The sequence below is a fragment of the Leptopilina boulardi genome, unplaced genomic scaffold, assembly GCF_019393585.1.
Source record: "Leptopilina boulardi isolate dan_hultmark-lab unplaced genomic scaffold, ZJU_Lbou_2.1 LbouV2_216, whole genome shotgun sequence".
Taxonomy (NCBI): Eukaryota; Metazoa; Arthropoda; class Insecta; order Hymenoptera; family Figitidae; genus Leptopilina; species Leptopilina boulardi.
The window spans coordinates 3,347,291-3,369,441 of record NW_026137770.1 but is presented as its reverse complement, the minus strand read 5'-3'; the positions used below and the strand labels follow the sequence as shown (position 1 = coordinate 3,369,441).

At 24.8% G+C, this 22,151-nt stretch overlaps 1 protein-coding gene across 1 annotated transcript; it reads left to right on the top strand.

Moving 5' to 3' along the window:
• The first annotated feature begins 45 nt into the window (after positions 1-45).
• On the top strand, positions 46-22,109 carry LOC127279389 (uncharacterized). The gene is made up of 4 exons (XM_051301711.1): positions 46-706; positions 1,319-1,479; positions 19,830-19,938; positions 21,505-22,109. The coding sequence occupies exons 1-4, from the start codon at positions 474-476 to the stop codon at positions 21,710-21,712; spliced, it is 711 nt and encodes a 236-aa protein (XP_051157668.1). The 5' UTR covers positions 46-473; the 3' UTR covers positions 21,713-22,109.
• Positions 22,110-22,151: the final 42 nt, after the last annotated feature.

The window sequence follows — 22,151 nt, the reverse complement described above, 5'->3', positions numbered from 1 at the left end:
TACTTGGTGGGGAGAAGGTGCGAAACTTCTTTTCTCGGCGAGAAACGCAGAAGGCTTTGAGAACTCGAAAGGTGCACAGGGCAAGGCCCTCATCACAATGAGGGAATCGCGTTATCCAAATTTGACGCTGCGTTAATTATAATCATATTTTTTTACACACCATTGAAATTTAAATTTATTAAGAAAAAAAAATAGTCACTGTCAATTTTTTTATAAACTGACATTATTATGTCTTTTTATGAATTTTATTTATTTTTTATGACTATCAATAAAACTAATTTTGTATAATTTTTTTTTTTTAAATTCAATTTGCTTTTTTTATTTTTATTTTCTTTTTATATTTTCATTAAAATGTGAAGTGTTTGAAAAGTTTAAAAAGTTTTGGATAATTTAATAAGTGATAATAATTATTTTTTAGTGGAAAATTATAAAAAAGAATATTTTTTTTTTGTGAAAAAAAAAAATTGTGAAAAATGCCAACAGCATCTACTTCGATTTATTGGAATTCAATAGACTCACAACGGTCTTCGGGCGACAGTTCCGGTGATACAAATTCCGGAAGTGGACGACACTATGTTGATCCTTGGGACTTGGAGAATTATGCTTATCTGAGACGACACAGTGTACCAACGCCTGTTTATCAATCACAACCACGTTCCGGTTATAGTCGCTTGTCACATAACTCACGTGTTGAGTCTGATTATTGGTAAATAAAAATTAATTTCATTTTATTTCACATTAAAAAACATTTTTATATTTTATTAAAATTTTTTTTTATTAGCTGAAAAGTACACTAGAAATTATTAACAATAAACTTGAAAATTTTTTTAGAAATTAACTTTTTAATTTTACAATCCGTCGATTGGGGTAAATTTGAAAAATATGACACTTTTTTCTTTTATGTAAAATTTTTTTAATAAATGGTTTTAATTCAGTGTTTGCTTTTAATAATAGTTCAATACTAGATTATATATTCATATGTATTCATATATTTTAAATTTTTTATTCAACTGAATTCTAATTTTAACAGAATTTTTATAATTAAAATAAAAATTTATTTCAAACCTACCCCAACCATGGGGATAATATGAAACAAATAATTGAATAGATTAGACGAAAAAAAATTTGTACTGAAAGAAATTTTCAGAAGAATATTTATTACGTCTTTGAATAGTTTAAAAAAAAAATTTTTATTTTGTTTTTTTTTTACGAAAAAGGAAATATAAAAATCGCTGTTTTTGGTATCTAAACTTACCGCGGTCGACGGGATTTATTTTTTCTATTGTAAACTAATTTTTTTGAATAATATTATTTAAAGGTACACTTCCCGTAAAAGGGAACCTGGTTATGATGCTCCAGCTTCTGTGGAAGAATTATATTTTGGAACATCAAGCAGACCCAGTACTTGTTATCAACCAATATTATATGAAGATGAAGTTTCATATGTCGCACCAATTTCTCTTTATTCTCCTCTCTCTGGTGAGTCAATTAATTTTGAAATTTTTATTTATTCACAAAAAAGAAAATTTATTTCTCCAAATTTTGAATTTCTAATTTTTAACTATTCTTGAAAAAAAATATTTTTTGAATTTCTTGCAATACTATAGATAATAAAATGTTTCAGTTTAAATTTTGAACTTTGATTATAATCCCATAAAAGTTGAAATTTCAATTTTTAACATTGAAATGGATTTTGAAATTTTATGGAAAAATATGCAGTGTAACGAATGAAGATGATAAAATTATGTGTATAATTTATAATAAAAAAAAAAAAAAAGAAAAGAAATGAACTCGATTTATTAAATACAAAATTTTTCGAGTCTTTAGATTGGACTGAAATTCTGGTCAATCGAGTTCATTCTCTTTCTAAATTACTCAGAATTTTATCATCATCTTTCTTTTTTTTTCATTTTTTTCCCCCCTAAAATGCATAGAAAAGAAAAAATTCATGAAAACGTGATTTCTGTTTGCCAATAAATTAGATATTTTATTTGTATGCTTAAATAAAGATTTTAAGCAAATAAAATTCCACTTTCAAACCATTACCAAAAACTCAACTTTTTTCGATCGTATTGTCATTGAACTATAGTAGAAAATAAAAAGTTACACAGAATGTAAATGATTCAAATTAAATTTCTCTAAATATAAATTCTTTTTTAGAAATTTTTTTTTACTCTTTTATTTTATATTTTTGTACTACATACTAATTTTTGTCATTTGATTTCTTACAATAAGAAAAAAAAATAAATAGTTTACTTAGCTCTGAGAAAAAAATATTTTTATTTAATTCAAATACATTATATTTGAATCGAATAAAAATATTTCCTTCAAAGCAATATTTATTCAATATTAATAAATTTATATTAAATTTATATTTAAATTTATAACACACTTGCACTGAAAAACTTAAAGTTTAAATTGTTTTTTTAATTAGAAGATTCAAAAATATGGAATTGTATTAACTTAATATTTTAATTAGTCTAGTTTAATTAATTAATTAGTACAATTTGTTATATTTTTCATTTTGATATGAAAAGTTTTAATTTTTCTTTGACTTTCTTTGAGAATTTAGTAAAAGACATTTTAATAAATTTTCATTATTATAGTATTTCTATTTTTTAAATTTTGTATTTTGAATTAAATTAAATTAATAATAATAATAATAATAATAATAAATCATAATTAGTAGTTAATAATAATTAAATTAATTTTTCAATTAAATTGAAACTAAAATGAATATATTGATGTAAATAGATTCCAATACATTGAAAGATAGATAAAATAAAAAAGCCAAATTTCACCGAAAATAACTTTACGTTTTATGTACTTCAATTCATTTCTCTAAATAAATAAGAAATATTTTTCAATGTTTTTCATAAATTTTCGAAAAATACGTGACACTAAAGTGCGTGAACACTGAATAAATGTAAATATATTTTAGTTGAATAATTTCTCAAAATGAACGTCTACAAAAAGCTTTAAGATCAATTGTTAAGAGTTTTAGAGCCTTGAAAGGACTTAAAATTCACGATGGCGCAATTTACAATACAAAAGAAGATTCATACATATACATATGTATACTTCTACATATATATATATATATACGTGGGTTGCATCGCGCCACATGGAATAAAATAATAATAAATTCGTGGGAATAATGTTTCGCAGCTCTATACAACAGAGGTGATTGTTATCGTTGGTTACTTTTGTCTTTTCTGATTGTGAGTTTCTGAGTATACAACACGACATAAAGTTTGATACTATATATAGTGGGAGTGCATCAACACTGTCATAAAGTTGTCAAACTCTACTATGTATATACATATATACAATATTTGTGCATCGCATTCCGGTTACAGTGTCGGAAATTGCATACTGCTATAATAGTGTTTGTAACTTTTAATTACAAACTACTATATAAACATCGTGGCGATCGATAACTTGTCTATAGTCACACAGGAAGCAATTGATTGCTCAAATTTTCTTCTTTTTACTCCATTTATCATAAACAGGAAATTTCGTTTTTCCGATAACGCAATTGTATCCAAATTTTTAAATCATTATCGTATCCCAATGATAATTAAATATTAAAAGAATTTTTTAAACATTATATAATCATAATCACAAATAATTAAAAAAATAAATTATTATTTTAATATTAAAATTAATTAATGTAAAAAATAATAAATTGATATTGTCCCACCCTATCCCCATAATATTTCATATTTATCGTACAAGGGTAAAATTTACAGTGACCGACACCTGCTATTAAAAACGATAATAACTATAAAAATAATAATATTGAATTTAATATCACTATAGTAAATTAATTAATATATACAATATTTAGAAACTGATACAGTTGATACAAAATTTTATATGTTTATATTTTCCCCAATATTTTACTTTCTAGAAAACTAACCTCAAAAAATTTGCTTTATTGATTACAAATTTTATAAAATATGAAGAAATTGTTAAATAATTATATTTTAAAAGCAACTTTTTTTGTACATTAAATGTGAATAATAAAATTTATGATAATATTAATAAATATCATGTTACTCAAATAGAAGTTTAAATATTTTTTATATTTTATTAAAGGGTATTCGTTCACTGTTTTCATACCATACATTTTTAAATTAATATTATAAATTCTTTTCAAAGCGTTTTTTTAATTTTTAAACTTATTTACCATAAATTTTAACCCAAATCTTTAATTTGAAATTTATTTTATAACTAAATCTGTAATAAATTCTGATAAAATGTCATTTAAAGTTAAAAGTATGCCCAGGATACATGACACTTTTATTTAAAATATGGCTCTGTACCGGAAACAATAATTATCTCAAGTATTTAAATCTAAAAAATTATGTAAATTCATTGAGAATTGTGGCGTCAAAACGGAATTTTGTAAGTAAATATTGTGCACTTGTAGCAAATGACAGCCATGTTGTCTACTTGTCTGTGATTTTGGGTTTAATGTACGTATCTGACATCTGTTAGCGAGCAGGCGTAGTACTTTTCACCTCGTAAAAACACAATTATTCCTTCTAATATTCTATAATCACATTCGAATTTAAAAATTAGATAATAAAAGATTAATATATAATAAAATATGAGATCATTTTTCATACTCTAAATGAAATTAATATGAATTTCTTTAGAAAAAATAGAAATTCGCTTTGCGCATTGTTTTAAATTTTAATTAATTTGATCAAAGTATGAAATTTTACGTCGGTGAAGTTCACAACGTTTATGATAAACGATTTAGATGAAAAATTATTTTTCTATACAAATTATTACAATTTTTTGTTTAAAAAAATTGTTACAACGTTTCTTGATCAATAAATTTTTAAAAGAAAAATTTGTAAGCAAAAAATTTTAATTAATTTTTTTAAATTTCATTTTGTGGAGATTTAGATTGTTAATTAGTAATTAAAAATAATAAATATTTATAATGATTTTAGTGTATTTTGAATTTTTAATGCTTAATCTAAATAAACAAAAAGAAAAAAAATTTGATATGTGGACATAATTATTATTGTACATTTAATGAAATTTAATTTTCAAGTCATTTCAAGATTGAAAGTAGAAACGTTTTGCTTTCATATATGATCGTATAAAACATTACCTGACTCAGAACGTAAATAAAATCTGGCAAAAAAAATTGTCATGAGCGAAAGAGCTCAATAAAGTCAAAGAAGTTGAAACTGTCAATGCAGTTCTTCAATTGCTCGCGATTTCTAATGTTAGAAAGTATATATCATTTACCATCTGTTACTTATTGTCCACATTTATAAGATTTTATATGTGTGTATAGAAATTTTTCGGAGACTAAGTTTCAACAAATTTTCTCTTATTAAACATGCAAAATTTTCTAATAATAATTTACATAAAAAATCTTACATTTATAATATTTAAGTAAAGAAAAATGAAACACTGAAAATAGGAAGTAAAAATAATAAATAATATTATATTTATAATATTTATTTATATAAATAAAAATAAAAAAAAATTTATTATAATAAATAAATCAAAACCATAAAAATTCATTTGGAAAAAAATTCAATATATTAATATTCAAAGCAAACTTAAACGATCATTCAATATTTGCGTCACGAAATATTGAGTTTGTAAACTTTCTTGTTGCAGGTTCACTGCCTTTGTCAAGTGTAACTTTTACACTAATTTGCATATTATGGATAACCTTTAGTGCTAGTTATTAGTTTCATTTAATTTTATTACTTGAATTTTTGCCCTTAAACAATACGATAAATTGTATAACTTTGTTGTTATTTTGTTGAAAAAAGAAAAAAAATTAGTGAAAAAATTGTAAGAGAAAAAAAAGATTTGTTAACACCTTGTGTTGTAATAAGAAGCAAAAGAAAATGTAACATTGAGAAAATGTAAATATTTTTGTATACATGAAAGGAGGCTAATGTGTTTTTAATGAAGTATTTAATTTTTTTGTATAAACAAGTAAAATAAAAGATTTACATTGTCTATAGTCAAATTAGCGTAAAATTATGTATAATAATAATTGTATCAAATCGTATGGTGCGCGCAATAAGAGCAAAAAAATTATACGTATGAAAAATTGAAATAAATAATTATTTAGTAATTTTTTTTATTATTTAAACTAAAATTTTTACAAATGTAAAATAAATTTTACTATATTTTTTTTATTAAATTTTTACATAATAAATTATTAAATCTTTTTTCCCATTATAAAGTTATTTCAAAATTTTAATTTAAAAAGAGAAGATTTCTAGAAGATATTAATTATATATATACACGTATATGCCCAAATAGTTTTCAAGAGAATTTTTGAAGAAAGTGAAAGTAAAAAGTCATTTAAAGGTGCGGTTTCTCTTTGAGACTTTAGAAGATACAAATCACGTCTGTAATCATCTTCAACGACCCTTTTGTGCATAGAAGGAAATTGTCTCTTCCTGCAAATCTTAAAAGGAAGCAGAAGTGCAAAAAAAGCCATAGGCCATGAATGCGAGTTGCCACCATATTTATTCGCGCATGTGAAATAATACAAGTTTTTACAATGGAATTACTTGCGTCAAAAGAATAAATTTCGGTTGCCATGCAATTATAAATATAATAAATTTTACAATGATATAAATAAATAAATTAAATCAAACTATAAGTATACATAATATACAGTATATAACTTTAAAAAATAATATTACAGTTATTTCACTTTCCCGGAAAATATTTTATAGATTATAATCGAATTTATTTTAAAATTATACAAATAACTTTTTGTTGTTTTGATATATATATTTTTTGAAAACTTTCAAAATCGGTTACAGGAAAATAAATACGGATGTTATTTTTTTGATTTATAGCTAAAATTTTACAATAAAGAAAGTTAAAATTATATTAATTAACACTCTCTAAATTTGAATTGATGCGAAAAGTAGGTAAGTCATCAATACAAAAAAAAAATTTCTTCTAATATTAATAAAATTTCACCTTTAAATTTTAGTATAATTAAAAAAAGTTTAATACAATGTTTCATTTTAAACATCAATTACAATTAAATTACAAAATTACATTACACTTAAAAATATAAATTGCAATTAAGATTATAATGAAAATATACACTTCTTTGAGAAGTTATGCTTTGTGAATTGTTTTTATTATTAAAACCCAATCAATTCTGTATAATGATGAAGTGCATCATAATATTATATAGAGAATTTCACATTTAATAATACGAGGAGATAATTTTACTCCGTCTACTTCTATTTAGGACAGAGAAATTATGAAGGAAATCTCACTTGCGTTTTTGTTATGTGATCCCACTATAATTATATTACATTGAAAAAAAAATTTATTTGATTCAAATAGTTGATTACTTGAATATTATCAAATAAATATTTATTTTTATTAAATAATTATTACACTGTGCGACAAAAATTTTAAAAAGTTTTGTTTAAGTGACTTTCTTGATTGTTTTTCTTAAAACTACATAAAATATATGAAAAAAACCCTATTATACCTTTAAAGTACTAATCGTTTTTGTTTCATGTGAAGTTTTGTGATTTTTGCAGTTTTCGGTGTTTAATTAATCGGTTTCAGCTATTAGTTTTTTTTCTGATTTTTGTCGCCCATCATGGAAGTGTTACTTGATCCCTAGTAATAAATTCACTTAAAATTTGCTACTCGTGGGTTTTAGGGTCGCTGATTACGAAAATAAAGTATAATTTTGAAAATTCAAAACAGCGGATCCAGTATGTCAACCAAAAATATTTTTAGTAGCCATATTAGATCCGCCATTTTGAATTTTGAAAAACTGACTTCGGACTCGTAATCAGCGAGCCCTAAAACTCTTGAGTAGCAAATCTCAAGGGAATTTATTCGTTTTAAAAATTTTTTGTTTTTAACCTTCTTTCCCCTCTAAAAGGGTGATTTCCACCCTTAGAATCGAAACTTCGCCGATTTGAAAAAAAATTTCTTTTCTTTCATAGTTCTATGAAATTTTTGTACTTTTATTCATTTTGGTGATTACACAGGCACACAAAAAATAAAAAGCTGTTTGGCCGAGACACTACACTAGTCTATTTCCATGTATTTTTTCACGCTGAATCCGAATCCGAAGTCAGAATTATCAGATTGGCTCAAATTTTGAAGATAATTCCAAAAAACTGATTTTGAGTTTTTTTCAATTATCTCAAAAATTTAAGCCAATCTGATAATTCTGACTTCGGATTCGGATTCAGCGTGAAAAAATACATGGAAATAGACTAGTGTAGTGTCTCGGCCAAACCACATTTTACTTTTTGTGTGCCTGTGTTATCACTTGAATAGTTTTATTTCTGAGAAACCACTTATCTCCGTTAAAGGATAGGGAAAAAGTTGTGTATCAATGAAAATAAAAGACTAATTCACAAACTTATTTACAGAATCTAATTAGCAGATATAAAAGATGAAAAAAATAATATAAAACACGAAAAAATCTTTTGTAGTATGTAGTTCTAAGACTTTGAAATATGTTAAAATACATGTTTTTGAAACCTTTAAACGCATAAAAAAGTAAAAGGGTAGTAATATCAACAAATCCAGTAAATGGTATTCTTATTTTAATTAGTTTTAGCGAAAAAAACAAAAAAATTAACTTAAACATTTTTTTGTCTCACAGTGTTATTTGTGACAGTGTTATTTTTTTTTTAAATGGCATTTGTTTCAAATACAATTCAAATAAAAATTATGTAGTTCAGGTAAACATTGATTTGATATAATAGTCAAATATAATCAATTATTTGAATCAAATATATTTTTTTACAGTGTAATTTCTTCAATTATAATTTTATAATTTTATTAGTAAATGTAGAAATAATTTCTTTATAGTTTTCTCTACATATTTTTTTTTGTATACACATATTGCAAATGAATATTATTAATGTTTTTTTGTAGAATTAAGTTTCATATTGAAATATTATATTCTATCCTATCGAGTTGTTTGATTGTGAAAGGAAAAAAAAATATTTGACAACGCATGTATGTAAGAATGCGTGAAGTGAATAATTTCTCCATGTGGAGATTTCTGCTGTGCAAAGTAGATTGGATATAGGTTTCTTAATATTGCAAATGTCTAGGTCACGGTCTTTATCGCCCATTCACCTGTTTCCTCGCAATAGTGATGTTTTTGTGGTTTATTTTCACTCATAATATTCCACGATGAGCTTAGCAAAAAAAAGGGGGGGGGGGAGAAACAAGAATGACCTATATATTCAAAGGAATGCAAAATGCAGACAGAATAATGAAACAAGTTGTGAGGACTACTTTTACTTATTGACTGTTAATAAGCTTGTTTATACTCTTGATGGATTGAGTAATAATTGATTATACTTCTCAACAAACAATGTACAATGGGCAGGAACGTTTATTACGATTGACCAGGGAAGCAACTCGGTTTTATTTTATTTTTTACTTCTTTTTTCAATTTTGAATCAGTTTGTACAGAAACAACACAAGTCCATTTTTTTTCGAAAATCACTTTTATATTGAAAATTTTTCTTTTAAATGAAGCCCCACAATCTGGTAAAATATTACAGAGATTAATAAACTCCTAAACCTTTAAATAAAATACTCAAACTTTTGTTCTGTGCATATATAAACGTAACGTAAAATATTTTTTAACAATTTTACTGAAAAACTGGTATCCCTGGTATCTAATACATATACAGTAGATTTCAGTATAGGTAAAGAAAAATGTTTCTGTACCATATCAAAAATCGTTATTCGATTGTTTTAACATTAAAAATATCATAATTGTCAATACATTTCGAGGTTAAGTGAATTGTTCAAGTTTGATTCGCTAATTTTTTAAAATAAAGTAAATGTTAATAAATTTATAGTTTCTGAAGAGGGCAGCTGCGCTGCCGAAACGTAAAGAAATTGTTTTATTTTAAATCTGACTCGGGAGTGATCGTTCAATTCCACGAGGAAGCAAAACAGTGAATTTAACGTTTTTATTCAATTCCAACAATTTTCCTCTAAATCCGAAGTATAATGCCCGGCTGAAAAAAATTGTACAAGAAAATGTACAAGTTCTTGTACATGTTCATTAATGAACTTGTACATTTTCTTGTACAAGTTCAATTAATGTTCTTGAACAAGTTCAGCATCCGGAATTGAGACATGTTCTTATACCAGAACTTGTACAAGAACTTGTACATTTTCTTGTACAAGTTTTTTCATCCGGGTGGCGCTCTCACACTTTTTTGGCTGCCTATCTGCAGATTACCATGGCAACGCACGGGTGTGAGTGAGACAGAAAATTTGAATATTCAAATTTTCTGTCTCACCTACTCTCATGCGTTGCCATAGTAACCTGCAGGCAGCCAAAAAGGTGTGAGAGTGTCTTAAATTAGATAAATTAAAGTCTTAAAAAATTAAATGCTAACTGGCATTAGAGGGTTAATTGCCAACGACAATATTCGAAAAAGAAAACTTATATTTTTCAAATTTTATAATATTTTATAAATATTTTAAATTAAAATTTAAAATTAAAATAATAATTGTTTTTAATAAATAACCATAAAATTTACTGGAGGAAATTTTAATTCTAGAGATTGTAGAAAATACTGATTTACAAAAATTAAGGAAATTAAATAATAAAAATTTACGTTAGAAAGCTTGTAACTTTGACAAGCAGAAGTACCAACCATGTAACGTGAAATTTAAGCTAATGGCGCTAATTTAAAAATTTGTTAAAATAAATTAACTCATCAACTTGATACCAAACTCATAATGATATGCAACAAAAATAAGTTTAATCTTTTCTAAGAAAATAAACACAGAATTTATACTTTTTTAATAATAACCATATATATTATTTATTTATTAATTAAGCTTCAGCCTTTCGGCCCAGAAGTGGACTTGGTTTAATACAAAATTAAAAATATAACAAACTTGTTGTTCACGCGACACCCATATCCAAACTTAACATGATTTAACATTTTTGTGTTGCCAAATTTTCCTGCAAATTTCTATTTTACAATCATCACAACTATCATCAGTTAACTTCTTAACCCTGTATACCTTATCACCACCTAATTTTTCACACCTCTTACTCACTATCTCACAATCATATACATAATGCTTAAAAGAGTCCGATCCTTTAAAACAAAAAATATACACATTCTCTCTTCTTTAACCATATATATATTATACTTAATACCAAATTCTATAAAGAAATCTACGTTTAGTTCAATTTTTTTTAATGATATTCACACAACTTTTTTAATGTCTAACAACTGTTGGGATTACCCTATATTTTTTATTGAGTAATTTGTCCTTGCGTTCCCACTAATCGGTTAGTCGTTAGATTAACGAATGGCAGTAATGATTGAAAAGGAATGACATGCAGGACATTACAGTTTGCTGTCAGCTGTGTCTGGAAATATATAAATTAAACGTAACAAAATATTCTAAAAAGTAATAAAAGAAAAATAAAATTACACTCTTATTATCTAATTTACTATTTTTTACTTATATATATATAAAAACGACAATGACTATATAACAAACGTATAAATAAAAAAAAAATTTATGCTAATTCGAATAAACTCTGATGAAGAGGAATGCAAATTCACATACCAAGTTAAGAAAGAAATTGTGACACTGTATTATTAGATTTAAATTTATTCAAATGATCACTTAATACTGATGAAAGAATCAAAAGAATGCGATTAAAAAAGTGAGAATTGCTCTCATTTTCTAATAAATGGACTTAAGGCATATTATTATAATGATTGGTGTTGCACGCTTTTTAGTTTTTCCTAAATAAGTCATTTTATTTTCAAGATGTTAATTGTATTTCTATAGAATACTCTATAGAATTTTTATTAGATAACCCTTTAGGATTATTAGGAATTCTTTTTTACAAAACTCCCATTATGGATATTATAATTATAATTTTTATAAATTATTTTGATCGTTCGTTTCTTATTTTTAATTTTCTACAATTTTTTTTACACAAGAATTTATTTAGGAATTTTTAAAATTTTTGCTTCTGATTTGTTGAAATTAAAATGACAGGTATGATTATTGCGCGACTAAAAAGGAAATATGACACATTTGTAAAAAAAAATCATCAGAAAAGTTGGTTCAACTTTTTTTTTTTTTTTTTGTAAAAAACAGCTTTCATTTCTAGGAATGCTACTGTTGCTTTCGTTGACTTAACTTACAGATGTTGAGACACTCTACTACTATGTATGTATTTTCTCAAACTAAATCGTTTACTGGTGCACGTCAAGGAGTGGCTATAATACTATATACATATTGACAAATTTAACTCAATCTTCCTTTCAAAAGTTTAAATCAAATACCCAGTGAGAAATTTACCATTGGAAAAAGAGTGGTCCAATATTGGCCCAATATTGAACTATCATTGATCCTATAATGGCCCAATGGTTACCATTGGTAATTTCCCACTGGGTAAGAACAAGAAATAAAAATTATTATTATTGCAATAATTTTTTTATCATGATATAAGCATCAGATATTAGGTTGCATAGTAAAAAAAATATTTATTTGATTCAAATAATCAGATATTTGACTATTATCAAACAAATATTTATTTGTATTAAATAATTATTATTATTTGAGTCAATTAAATTGTATTCTTTCAAATATAGAAATTATTGGTTCAAATATAATTGATTTAATTCAAATAAAAATTATTTTGTTCAAGTAAATATTTTAGTTAAGTAACCGATTATTTGAATCATATATAATTTGTTCAGTGCACATTAAGATTTATATAATTGGGGTGATTTAACGAGAATTGATTAGAAAAAAAACATTTTTTTCTGTAATCATACTTCAAAATGGGTCATTTGTGCCCATACAGCACCCAAAATTCCCTGAAACTTGACAGAACCTCACATGGCGAGATTAGGAAACTTTAGTGGCAAGGTTCATACAAGTTTGTGTCGATGTTTAAATGTCCACATGAAAAGAATATTCACACAAAACTTTGAGGAAATATTACACATAACTATTCACGTGCAATGTTCAGTCAATGTTGTATCAATATTGAAATTACATTTTCGTCTAGTTATAAAAATTTCATTTACTAATATAATAAGTATAGGTGAATATTGACACAACATTGACTGAACATTGCACGTGAATATTTATAGAGTAATATTTCCTCAAAGTTTCGTGTAAATATTCTTTTCATGTGGACAGTTAAACATCGACACAAACTTGTATGAATCTTGCCACTGAAGTTTCCTAACCTTGCCGTGTGAGGCTCTGTCAAGTTTCAGGAAATTTTGGGTGCTGTGTGGGTGGTATTCTATTGAATGGTAATTATTGGTGAAAAAAAATTTCTATTTGGACCAATATTCGTTGAAAGAGTTTATGAATTTTAATGTTAGAAATGAAATATTTGTATTTAAAAATTTTTTAATTTTGATGATAAGAGAAATTAAATTAAATAACAACAAATTTCAGATTCAAGTAAATAAAATTTCCTGTCAATAATTAAAGCTCTGGATTTATATGAATTAAAAATTAATTTATTAAAAAGTATTAAAAAAATAATAACAGAATAATTGAAAATAAATATAAAACAACAACAGAAACAGTGTTGGTTTTGAATAAATGAAACAGAAAACGTACTATTTCCCAAGATTGCAATTATCCACTTACTGGAGGTTATTCAACTAATTAAAAAAATACAGTTCTGCATTAACTATTTTCTTTATAGATATACATATCGAATTTAATGATCACTAATTCCACGGAAAATTTAATTATATACGTTCAATTTGTTACACTAAACTTAAGTATTAATTAGTAAATAATAAACTTTTAAAAAGAAATGCAATTAAAATATCGAAAAATAAATGTTGAATCTTAAACTTCAATAAATAATTTTCTAGTTATGTATTGTTAATTAAATAATTAATTAGTGATGCCTAGTAATAGAAAAAATTTTGAATTTCATTTGAAGATAAAAAAAAGGTCAAAATGGTGTACTTGCGTTTTTTTTTGGTAATGATCTGGCATCGTCAATTAATGACGATTTCACTTTACCAATTACAAACGCAGTGTATCGAATCATTGAAATCGTAAACGCTTTTACTTTCAAAATCAACCACTAAAATTGATGCTACATCATTGGAGAAAACTCGTTAGAGGATAATTATAATCGAAAAAGAGTTAATAAAAAATTAATAATAATACTTTATTGTGACAGCAGTAAAAAAAATTTTAATTTTAAGAATAAAATTTTAATTAAAACTATAAGGACTTATTTTTAAAAATATTTAATTGCAAATGGAAAATAGGTTCAGCAAAATAAAAAAATAAAATTAATTTCGTTTTTACCATTCTTTTGTCAAAAAGAACTTTTACTACGGCAAATTTTACGTCTTTCTGAAAAGATGGGATCTTAATTAAGAAATGTAATTAAGAAGTCAAAGCGCATTGTTTCCGTACATATGTATATATAGAAATCACAGAGAATCATCTATAGCGATAAGGTCATAGACACAAGACCGATAATATCATGAAATTGCAATAATTCTCATTGACCTTAGTGTGCATGTAAGACCATAAACGTAATTAAATAAGCTTTTGTGAATTTTTGAATTAAATTCATCTGAGATTTTGTGGAAAAGTTTAAAATATAATGAGGAAGGACTGCACAAAATATCACAATTTTCGTTCTTCCTTATTAAATTTTAGACTTTCCCACAAAATCTCAAATCAATAAACTTTCAATATTTTAAGAGTAATATTATACTTCCCGATAAAATTAAAATTTTGAACCTAATATTCACATGCCTGTTAAAAAATTATTCTGATTCTGATGATTACAGGTATCTAAATGTTGCTAATTCAAAACAAGGTATACTTTTATAAAGTATATCTAAATTTCTTTCTCATTAAGATAACGCATGTTTGTTTTATTTAACTCCGCGCCTAAATGTATAATATTTGAATAATTGTGATCTAAATTCAAATTTAATTGCAAACACGTTTCCTTGTAATCTGGAATATTGGTTTTGATTCAAGGATCTTATCTGTCCGTTAAATGCATACATATAGAAAGGAAGTATATAAATATATCTAATACCAAAATGCCTCGAGGTTACCCCTCTTACAACACATAGAAGTTGTGTCCGCAGTTGTCTTATCTCTCACTTCATGACCGTTGGTGATTTTACTTCCAAACATGGAAGTGCACGAGCGTATAGTAAAATAAGAAGAATTTATCAAACAAGTAACAACCATTACTTAATCTTTTACAACAAAAAAAAATTCCAGATTATATCGTGGGAAATTATATCATATATTTATATATATTTCCTTTTGTACTATTTTTTTATTCCTATTTAATATTATTAATAATAAAATTTTAGTCTGTATGAGCCAAAAGAACATGTAACCTTTTATCAAATTTTTCCATTTCTTTGACTCATTTTTTAATTTCTTCATTTTGTGAGTTATTGTAATTTTGCATTAATATATATAAATATATTATATCATTTTTGATTACCAAATAAAATATTTTAAAACAAAAATTAAAAAGATCTAAAGGCCAAAACCATAAACATATAAACTTAGAAATACCAGTTATCCTGAAATGTTGTACTTTTATTTACGCACAAGAAATTGAAAATTCATTACTATAAACGACGTAAAAAAGTAAAATAAGAAATTTTTTTGTAGCCGTCAGGTGCTGCCCCAGACGGTATCCTGAATATTTAAGAACACCATAGTATGACGAAACTGCTGTTTTGTTGACGATCTGTCAAATCAATACTGGCAGTCAATTTCCTATGAACTTCTCGAATCAAGTAATGTTTATACTCTTTCTATTTTACTTCCTGTCGTTTTATATGTGAATAATTTTTTAATTTCTTGGAGGCAAATGAAAGTACACAAACTCAGGATAACTGGTATATTTTCCGATTTTGCTATTTCTGTCCGAATTGGGAGAATAATATTTTTGAAATTAAATGTATCTCATTTTTAAAAGACAGCCACTGCTTGCCATTTCGGAACACCGTTAAAGCGATTTTACAAAAAATCACTGAATTATCAAAACTTAAAATTGCAAATAAAAACCAAACGGTCGCTAACTTTACAAAACCCTTTGGTTTTACATATGTATATTGGAACGTGGCATTTTGTCGCGAACAAATGACTTAAAAATAATAAATTTAAATATATTTTGTGAATAAATGACACGAGGCTATTGTATTGACAAACCTATTTGCCAAAGTCTTCAGATTAATAGTCGACTTGTAATAAATAAATTCGATTCTGATTTTTCCTTTCTTTCTGTTATAAAAACTCTCGCGAGGCATTGAGGATTGTTGCCGGGTCACAAAGACGTTGAGGACATCACTATCTATCATTGAAATTAGAAATCATCAAGGGAAGAGCTTCCTGGTGTATATATTTGGTTGAGAATCCCGAATATTTAAGAACACCAGGAAGACGAAACTGCTGTTTTGTTGACGATCTGTCAAATCAATACTGGCAGTCAATTTCCTATGGACTTCTCGAATCAATTAATTTAACATCGGATAGTGTAGAGATCTTCGTTACCGACGACTGCGTATCGATTATCGGTCGCGGGTATTATATTATTGAATATTAATTGATCTCAATGACACCGAGAAGAGAGGCCGCTGTTTAACGACGCTTTCGAGTTTGACTCGTCAGCCATTTTACTCTCATTATCATTCTGGTGTTAGTAAAGTCAAGTTGTGTTCTATTCTTTTTCGTGTAAAATAATTAAAATTTAAAACTATAAAAATAAGACGCGTCGTCGTCGTCAAATGGACGGTGAGTCCAAATAAATTAATTAAAAGTCGTTTCCTTCAGAATCGATCTCATTATTATTAAAATATAATTGAATGAATGAAATATAAATCTTGTCTTTCGGCCTTATGCCATTATTTAACTTTTTCTAAAATTTGAAGTGAATATTAATAAATAGTGTTATTGTTATAAATTTTGTTTAATTAATGGTGTTTATCCCTATCCCCCTCTTCGCGGTCTATTGTTGCTGTAAAGTAACAATGGAATGCCTGAGTAGTTTTTCCTAATTAGAATTATAAAATTTACTTGTCGGGTTATTTAACTATTTTTTTTGGTTTAGTTATTTTCCATAAAATAACTTGGCATCTTGGCAAAATCAATAATTAAAAACTGTAGATAACGTTGATTTTCTTTAAAATATAATAATAAATAATTTATATTTAAAATAAAAATCAATAATAATTTAAAATCAACGTTATAATATATATTATTTATATAGAAAAGAATATGTTGTCTTTATTAAACAAACTCACTATAAACGGACTCATGTTTATAGTAATTTCAATGTAAACCAAACTGAAGGGTTCGAGTATGTCGTTATAAGCAAAATCGTAAAAAATGGGCTCGACTGTAAATATTTACTTATACCAAATAATTTTTATTTGAATTAAATAAACTATTTTTTATCTCTTCACAAAATTTTAACTCAATCTATTTAAATATTTTGCGAGAAAACCTGTGGACAATATTTACATGTAAAATCACAACAATCACATAACCTTAAAAATAGAAGGGAATTTCCTGTATAATAAATACAAATAAGTAAATTTCAAATTTTAAATAATATGAGATAATTTGAATTTTTTTTTACATTCAAGCCTTTTTATACCGGGACATTATAGCGAGGAATAAATAAAATAGTATACCTTAAGGATATATAATTATTAGCTTTCGAAATATATTCTTGACCGTATAGACAGGGTCTAGTAACTACTTCCACAATAGTCTTATTTGCATGCAAAATTTCCTATGATCACTTCCCATGATCACGATAAATTTCACCTGCAACGAAACTCGAGCCTTATGCCAGTCTAATATTTTTTCTTACGTTTCTTTTCACACAGGAACTGTATATGTATATTCTGTCTATATATGTATACATACTTTCAGAAATTAATGCATAAACATATATTTAATTATTTTCCGCAGCCTTTTCTTTATTTTTTCGTTAAGAAAATATAATACAAGACTTTATAAATATTCGAACTTTTAAACATTTTTAGCGATTTTATTTTTTTTATTATAATAACTACATTTTTTCAAAAAAATGTGCGATTTCATAAGAAATTTACATCCAGAAAAATTTTTTATTTTTACATATTTGAGATAAATAAAATTCATTTGAATTAAAAAATATATTTATCTCTGATAATAACTTTTTATTTGTTTTAAATAAAAACATTTTAGTAGAAAAAAAAATTTTTATTTATCACAAATAAAATTTTTATTTCAATTAAATAAAATTTATTTAAAACAAATTATATCTTTTCTCCTGGGTAAATATAAAAATAAATTTTTTATTTGTAAAATAAAAATTAAGGAAAAAAAGTCCGATTTTATAATATAAAAAACATAAAATTTGACTGAAATTCAAGGTCAAAAAAAATCTTTATTGCACTAACTTATAGTCTTGTAAAAAGAAATTTCAAAATTATAACTTCATACAATAAAGTAACTTATTATTATTTATAATTTTTTAAAATAATTTTCCTAAGCTTCATTTTTTTCTAGGCACTTATTTTTTTTTATTTTTTTAATATTTCTCACTTTCCCAAATCGTAAAATTTCTTCTCTACAATTTTAGGTATTTATCAATTTTTTGTCAGTGTTATTATAAACAACATTACATTAGAGAGTAAAGTTTCATGAAATAATTTTACACAAAGTTAGCATTTATATACTTCGAAACATTGAAAAATTTAAGCGCATAAACGAGAGAAATTCTAAAACACGTGTAATTGATGTAAAAATGAGTACACGTTGCTGCACGTACGAGAAAGGCTGTTTGACTTTAATCGACGGAACTAAACCAACGAGCACTAAGGAAATTCATTTTTACACAAGTCCTTATTATTTCGTTTGATGTGCTTGCAACTAGAAAGAAAGTACTTTCAAATGTTATTCGCGTTCACGGTCATATGAGCAAAAATACCAAATGTTATATTATTAAGAGAAATTTGCATATTCTAATAATGAAACCTCATAAGCGCCTCATTTGTAAACTAACAATTTTCAAATTTAACATGAAAATATTCTTAAGCTATCCACATTTTATCTTTGAATTTATGTATTTCTTTATAGGATACAAATAATAAATACAATGATTATCGCTTTATTTTTTTTAGAAAACTAAAGAAATAATAATATTTTAATAATAAATATATAGAAGCAATAAATGATAAATTGTTTCTTGTGAAAATCAATTTGTACTGTGAATAAAAAACATTTTTTTTTATATACAAGATTATGTAATATTCAATTTTTGAAGAATGTCTGAATAATTTTTTTTTCCATATTATATACTCCTTATTATAAATTTATATATATATATTTACTAGCGTTAATGTTGGAGTGCGAAACTTATTATTTATTCGATTCTCAAATTGATTTATAATATACGACGCAAAAGTTATTATGGAATTTCTTAAATTCTTGACTCGCGTGTTATGTAAACTTATTTCGCAAAATTTCAGATGCTCATGGCACTCTCGTATATATATATATGTGTGTGTGTGTATCAATTTGAATATTGATCAACTTTCCAAATTAAATGCCAATAATGTTCACATTGGCGGTATTTCTGAGACGCTTTTGAAATTTAATTAATATTTTAAACTGAAAATTCCTTTTTCAGTAATCTTATCATATTTAGTATCATTTTTAAAAATTATTTATTATTATTATTATTATTTATTAATTAATAATTCATGTATTTAATAAATTTTTATTCGATGTTTCAGAACTCGGACATGTCGAGTCCATCGAAGAGCATCGGATGAATGAAATACAAAGACGAAGGTTGAGAATAGAACGTACCAGAGGCCATCGAAGAATAAGGCAAAATAACATGTAATTAAATAATTAATTCAATTATTAAAAATTACTGTTTTTGTAAAAGAATTTTTAGGATAAATTTCAAAATCAAAGTTACTTTTTTTCTCATTAAATTTAGTATTAAAAAAAGGGATGCAGTTATATAAAATTTTTCCAATTTTCTTATACAAATGAAAATTCGAACAAATGAAGAATCGATAAAATTAAAATTTTGATATTTAAAAATTCAACTTACTAATATACCCAAATTTGTTGAATAGAGAATTTTTATTTCAACGAATATTTTTGATTAAAATAAAGTTCTGTTATATATAGAAATTTCTTTAAATGTAAATTTAGTTATATTTTAAAATTTAGTCAAATTAAAATTCTTTTAAAACAAAATTTATTGAAGTAGAAAATTTGCCATAAAAAATTTAGTGAAATAAAAATTCTTTTGACATGAAAATTAGATTCAACATAAATTATTTAAATTATTTATCAGTTAAAAATTTTATGAAATTCAACAATTGTTTACAATTTAAAAAACAATTATATAAAATTATTAAAAATTTCAATTAAAACCTTTTAAAATTTATTACTTTTAAAATTTTCCTTCTAAAACTTTTTCAAATTTAATAAGATCAGATAAGATTTATTTCATTGATATTATGTTTTACGTCTTTATTTTTTTAAAATTTAATAAGTTCAATTATAATTCTTCCGAAATTTAATTATTTTTAATGATTTTTTATAATGTTCTTCGAAAATTCAATTATGTGAAAGCATTTTTCTTTAAAAAAATTTTAAAGTTCAATTTTTTGTCTTTAATTTTTAATAAATTCTTTAATAATAGAAATCACCAAAAAATTTCAATTTAAAACCTTCTAAAATTTAATTATTTCTAAAAATGTCATCAACTGTAACTCTTTCAAAATTTAATGATTTTAATTATAATATTCATCAAAAATTCAAATGTTTTAAAGCATTTTTCAATTGAAAATTTTTGAAATTCAATTTTTATCTATAATTTCTAATAAATTCTTCATCACCAAAAATTTCAATTAAAAAACACTTGAAGTTTAATTAATTTCAAAAATTTGAATTACAAATCTTTAAGAATTCAATTACTTAAAACAGTTTCAAATAAAAACTCTGAAATTGAATTGTTGTCAGAATTTTTTTTTTCTTAGAAATTTGTCCTACATAATTATAATTTTAAAAATTTACGTCTTTGATTCTGAAATAGAAATAAATTTTCTTGATAATATTCCTATAGAATTATTCTTATTAAGGAATTAATAAAATGGATTTAATATCTAATAACATTTATTATTTAAAGTAAAATACTTATTAACTAATTAAATTTAATTAAAATAAAAAAATCGACTTTTTTTGGAATTTAAATTTTACTTTTGATCGCGGAATCGAAAATGACTGTATGTGGAAGAGAACTCACCTCCGATAAAAAATTAAATTCAATTCAATTAAAAAATGCAAATATTACAGGCGATTGTAATAAAATAAAAAGACATTAACAAATTTTGAAATTATTATGAAAAAAAGCACCTTTAATTCTGAATTTTGTATTTTATTTAACAGAGACGAGTGCTTCTATCATGGTTTCGCAGCATCAGTTGAAGCGCCACGTAATTTTAAAGTGATGATACCCCCGAGGAAAACGAAGGTCGAGGACAAAAGATACATAGAAGTGATACCGCCAACTCGCCTCGGATTAAATACATACGGACATCTCAAGATCGATTACACAAATAGCTGGAACTCACTGCATCGCAAGATTAGCAAATGAGGACAGAACTCGTGGGGTTTCGAAGCAACACACTCTTAACAACGGTGGGCGTCGTGATTTTGTAATTAATGAGAGATCCTTTGGAACATCACTCGAATCCTCTTTCCGATCTTCTATCTAATAGACACTCCAATCCCTACACTTGTACAAAAAAAAATCTTTATACCTCTAACAAAGAAAACTTTATTTATAGTTTTTATATTTCAATACATTTCAATGCATTGAATTTACAAGTTCGTTTTAATATTATTTATAAAGTTAATTATGTGTATACCAAAATGATATTTTTTATTTTTAATTAATTAGTTAATTGTTTATATAAAAAAAAATGTCAATGACAAATTTTCATTTTTACTATAATGTAATTAAGAAATAAATTTTTCTATCGAAAATTCAATATTATATATTTAATTGAAATCAATGTTAAACGATCTCTTAT